This window comes from Piliocolobus tephrosceles, chromosome 6, assembly GCF_002776525.5.
Source record: "Piliocolobus tephrosceles isolate RC106 chromosome 6, ASM277652v3, whole genome shotgun sequence".
Taxonomy (NCBI): domain Eukaryota; kingdom Metazoa; phylum Chordata; class Mammalia; order Primates; family Cercopithecidae; genus Piliocolobus; species Piliocolobus tephrosceles.
In genome coordinates, this window is record NC_045439.1 from 31,257,058 (window position 1) to 31,261,640 (window position 4,583).

Consider the following 4,583-nt stretch of genomic DNA (forward strand, 5'->3'; position numbering starts at 1 on the left):
AAAGTGCTGGGATTACAGGCATAAGCCACCACGCGCCCGGCCTGAAAAATTTTTTTAACCGAGTATCAAGAGGCATTTCAACCTGCTGGATATAACGAGCAGAAAGATTCTAATGCCAATAACGGAATATCAAGAAAGTTGTTTATTCTAACCATTCTTCAATTTGCTCATCTTTGAAGTAGAATAACCCTCCACATGATTTTGTGGAATAAAAAGTTAAAATAGTTTGTACAAAGCTAGGTTCTGTTTGCTTAAAGGGTTCCCTTAAGATCAAAACATCTAAATGTAATATTAGCACAACCAAATTAAGTATTTCCCCTGTGAGTACCGAAACAGAAAAGATGTATTCCCACAAAAGCTGCTACACAGCAGTTTCCCCTCCCCAGAAGCAGTAAAATCTTGGCATTCCAATGGAAGGAATGTATTTGTAAAATATTCTACAATCAGCTCTGTAGTTTCCTTGTCCTCTTTGATAAGGGATCAGACAGAGGGCGTGTCCCCCTCCAGCAGCTACCCTTCTTGACAAACTGGTCTCCACTAATACCTTTCAGAAACTTACAACACTTCCAGAATGAAAAGAGCACAGGGTTGGTCGCATTCAACTTAAATGCTTTTATTGACAATGTCTTGGAACAATAAGCAAACAATGCTTAAATTTTTCATTCAAATTCACTTTCCACATGTCAAAAGACCTCAAGGTAGAAAAAAATAAAATAAAAATATAAATATCTGAGAATCCATCTTAATAAATAAATTAAAAACACAATAAAACGTTTTCATGGAAAACTGTTAATGTCAGAACATTCAGACCACCTCAACAATGCATGATCAGTAACATTACAATGAACATTGATGTTGAAGAAAAACTACAGTACATGGATATAGCTATTTATTTCTATCTACCAGAAAATAAAGTCATATCTTTTCTTAGTTTAATATTGGTCATTTCTAATCAGAACACACTATTGCCAGGAACACAGTAGTTATTGTTAAAATCAGCTGCACTAGATACAATTTGAAAATATCCAGCACCAGGTTAATTCCAATAATGAACCCAATAGATTAGTTAATGCTATGAGAAGACTAAGGAGAAAGAGAAAAGAGACACAGACCCAGGCCTGGCTCAACATGCTACTAACTACCAGCTCTCTGAAGTGTCACTGGGACATACACACTCCATGCGTTTTGCTACATCTCCGGAAGAGGTAAGGACTTGAGTCCACACATGGATGCTTTCAAGTCCTTGAGGCCCACAGCCTGGTGTGTTTCACGCACAGATAAGGTCCTCCCTAGGTCTACAGGAACCCTCTAGGGAAGACGTGTTTCTCCTCTCTGTAATGCACCAGCTCGGGCAGTGGCACTTGTGGGTGCCGGCTGCCTCCCTTCCCTGCCTGCTCACAGGGCCAGCAGCGTGGGTGAGCTGAGCGAGTCAGAGGAGGGCTCATTGCTGCTGCTGCCCTTGCGGTGGGCAGCTGCGCAGCTGGGGAAGGAGTCAGCCTCAGGGTAGGTGAAGACGAAGGAAGACGTGTAAGCAGTGCAGCTGGGAGTACAGGTGACCACCGGAGTGCACAGGGGCTCCAGCTCTGTGGCCATGGGCCCCATCCCCAGGGAGCCACTGTGCAGGGGCTCCCAGTCTGCTGCATAGAAGGACCCAGATAGGTCCATGTCTGGCACGGAGCGGGCTGTCTCAGAGCCGCTGGGCCTGGATGATGCTGGGAACAGGAAGTCATCAAAGGGCTCGGCCTTCAGCTCCATGCTGCTGATGCTCTTGACAGGCTCCACTGAGGGCTTGGGCTCCGGGTCATTGAGGAGAGGCAGGGTGAAGGCCTCCTCAGACTCCGGGGTGGCAGCCTCTGGCAGGCCCCCAGTCAGATCAAGGGAAGCCACAGACATCTCTTCTGGGAAGCCCAGGTCATCAGGGATCTTGCAGGCAGGTCGGTGAGCTGCCAGGATGAATTCTAGTTTTTCCTTCTCCTTCAGCAGGTTGGCAATCTCGGTCTGCAAAGCAGACTTCTCATCTTCTAGTTGGTCTGTCTCCTGTATACAGAGGGATAAACGAAAGCATAAGAAACAGTTTTACTCAAGGGCCCTTATGCTCAATCTCCAACTTTCCCCTTAAGTTTTAAAAAGGAGCAACCCACAGAGTCGACCTACCGCTTGGAGTGTATCAGTCAGCTCCCTCCTCCGGTTGCGGCATTTGGCTGCAGCCATCTTATTCCTTTCCCTTCGGATTCTCCTTTTCTCTTCTTCTTCTGGAGATAACTAGAATAATCACAAAAAAAAAAAAAAAAAAAAGACCGACATTCAGTAAAAGTGTCTGCCATCACCTCCATTCACCCACCCCAGTAGAACTGGCTCCTGCAGCTTCCCTACTTCCTGGCACCCCACTGTGAAACCATTTCTAACCTGCAGTTGCAGACTAGGTGTGACTTGCATTTAAAATTAAGATCCTCAGCAAGAGAACAAAGAAGAGCCAGTCTAAAAGCATGCGGTAGGAAACTTAGGGAAGAAACTATGAGAGTACTTCTTAGGGTGAGACTCAGAGTCTGAGTTGGGATGGAATGGGCTTGGAGCCAGGGTTCCCAGTTAGGGATGTGCAGCCAGCCCCGTCAGGGGCTTAATCCTCTCTACTGTGCTCCTCCATCTCCAGGGCCGCTTCCCACCCAGCCCCCACCTTCCCAGGAAGGGTAGGCTAGAGTTCCTCACCTGTTCTACCTTGCCCCTCCTTCCAGTGCTCTGCGCTCGGCTTCCTGTCACGGTCTTCACAATGCCAGCCCTGGAGTAAGCCCCAGGGGAGGGAGTGGGGACTCCGAAGGGGTGAGGGGCTCTGGTCTGCGATGGGGCCACAGAGGAGACGAGGGCGGGCTGCACAAGCCACTGCAGGTCCGGACTGGTCGAGATGGCAGTGACCGTGGGAATGAAGTTGGCACTGGAGACGGCCAGGTCCGTGCAGAAGTCCTAGAACAAAACAGAAGGGGAAAGCCGACGTGAGCGAGCAGATTCCGGACACAGGTGGGGCGAGTTCCCGGTGCCGCATGCAGCAGCGAAGAGAAACGATCCTGCCACGGACGTTTCATCTTAAATGTCCCTCATCCTGGATGAAAGGTCTCCCCCTTTTCCTCCCAGGCATTCCGCAGCGCAGTGCCTGTCTCTTCCATCCTGCCGCTGCGTTCCCGTTATCCCTTCAGCATCACTCGCTTGAAAGGGGGTTTGTTATAAATATCCCTGACGTCTGCGCTGACGCAGGCGCCGCTCCGGAGTCTCCAGAATGAACTCTCTTTTTATCAATGAAACTGCCTTACACACCCGCCCGCTGCACCCTCCTCCCTCACCCCTCCTCCCTGCTCCAGGCTGCCGGGGGAGGGGGGATTGCCGCTTTCTGCCACCTCCCCGGAGAAGCCAGGCTCTAGTTAGCGAGTCTGTGCTTGGGACACGTCTGCCCCAGCTAATGTCAGAGATCCGTCCTGGAGTGCAAACCTGACGTTGCTCAGAACGAACCTGCCTCCGGAAGGGGGAACAAATTCTTACTATGGCAAGCTTGCGTACGCTCAGAGCCAAGTCCCGAGCCCCCAAGCCGGCACCGCTCCGGCCACTGCAGCGTCCCTCCAGGCACAAGGGAGCCCCCTACTCATCTCCTGGAGCGTCCCGCCCAGTGTCTCCTCCTCTGCGACCCCAAGCCCCCGGCCCCGCGGCGGTGGGAAGCCAGACTTACCTGCGCGTTGACAGGCGAGCCCATGCTGGAGAAGGAATCGGCGGGTGAGTGGTAGTAGGAGAGGCTATCTCCGGCCGGGGACGCGCTGCTGCAGCGCGAGGATGACGCCTCGTAGTCTGCGTTGAAGCCCGAGAACATCATCGTGGCGGTTAGGCAAAGCCGGGTGTGGGGCCGAGGGGCGGAGACAGGTGGGCGCTGTGGAGCAGAGCTGTGTAGGAACGCGGTCACTGCTCGTTCGCTGCGCCGCGGCCGCCGGCTCAGTCTCGGCTTCTCGGCTGCTCGCTGCAGATGCGGTTGGAGTACGAGGCGCCGCAGCCACTGCTTTTATAACAAGCGTTTTATGAATGAGTGTAAACGTCACGGGCTCAACCACGGTGGCGCCAGAGGGGTGGCGCGCGGGCCTGGGCGCCTCTGCCGCCGCGTGGCTGCCTCCCTAGCGCTCGCAGCTCCCTGCCTCCGCCTTGGCGCGTGTCCTAATCTCGTGAGCATTTCGCAGTTCCTGTCTGAGGGGTCTCGTGGGACCCCCAAGATGAGGGGCTTCGGGGATGGCTCCCCCCAGGGCTACAGGGAAAGGCCGTGGAAACCTGCTGACGCAGATGTCCTAATATGGACATCCTGTGTAAGGGGGGAGGGATTGACGGGAACTGCTCGCGGGCTGCAGCCAACAACGAGGGTGCAGCGCGGGGGGAGGCGGGGGCCGCGGCCGGGGGAGGGGAGGCGGGAACGGCGCAGAATGCGAGAGAACATTCGCACCTGGTTCAATGCGGACCCTTGTTCCCGAAGTCGGGGGGGATGGGGCAGAGAGCACCTCTTTACCCTTGTACGGAAACTGAAGACAGTTCTGAGGCTCAGGAATAGGAAAAACGGCCTC

At 53.1% G+C, this 4,583-nt stretch overlaps 1 protein-coding gene across 1 annotated transcript; it reads right to left on the reverse strand.

Moving 5' to 3' along the window:
* Window positions 1-592: 592 nt before the first annotated feature.
* On the reverse strand, window positions 593-4,062 carry FOS (Fos proto-oncogene, AP-1 transcription factor subunit). Its single transcript, XM_023184286.2, has 4 exons — window positions 3,713-4,062; window positions 2,707-2,958; window positions 2,155-2,262; window positions 593-2,037 (listed from the first exon to the last, which is right to left on the reverse strand). The coding sequence occupies exons 1-4, from the start codon at window positions 3,851-3,853 to the stop codon at window positions 1,396-1,398; spliced, it is 1,143 nt and encodes a 380-aa protein (XP_023040054.1). The 5' UTR covers window positions 3,854-4,062; the 3' UTR covers window positions 593-1,395.
* Between the last annotated feature and the right edge of the window lie 521 nt (window positions 4,063-4,583).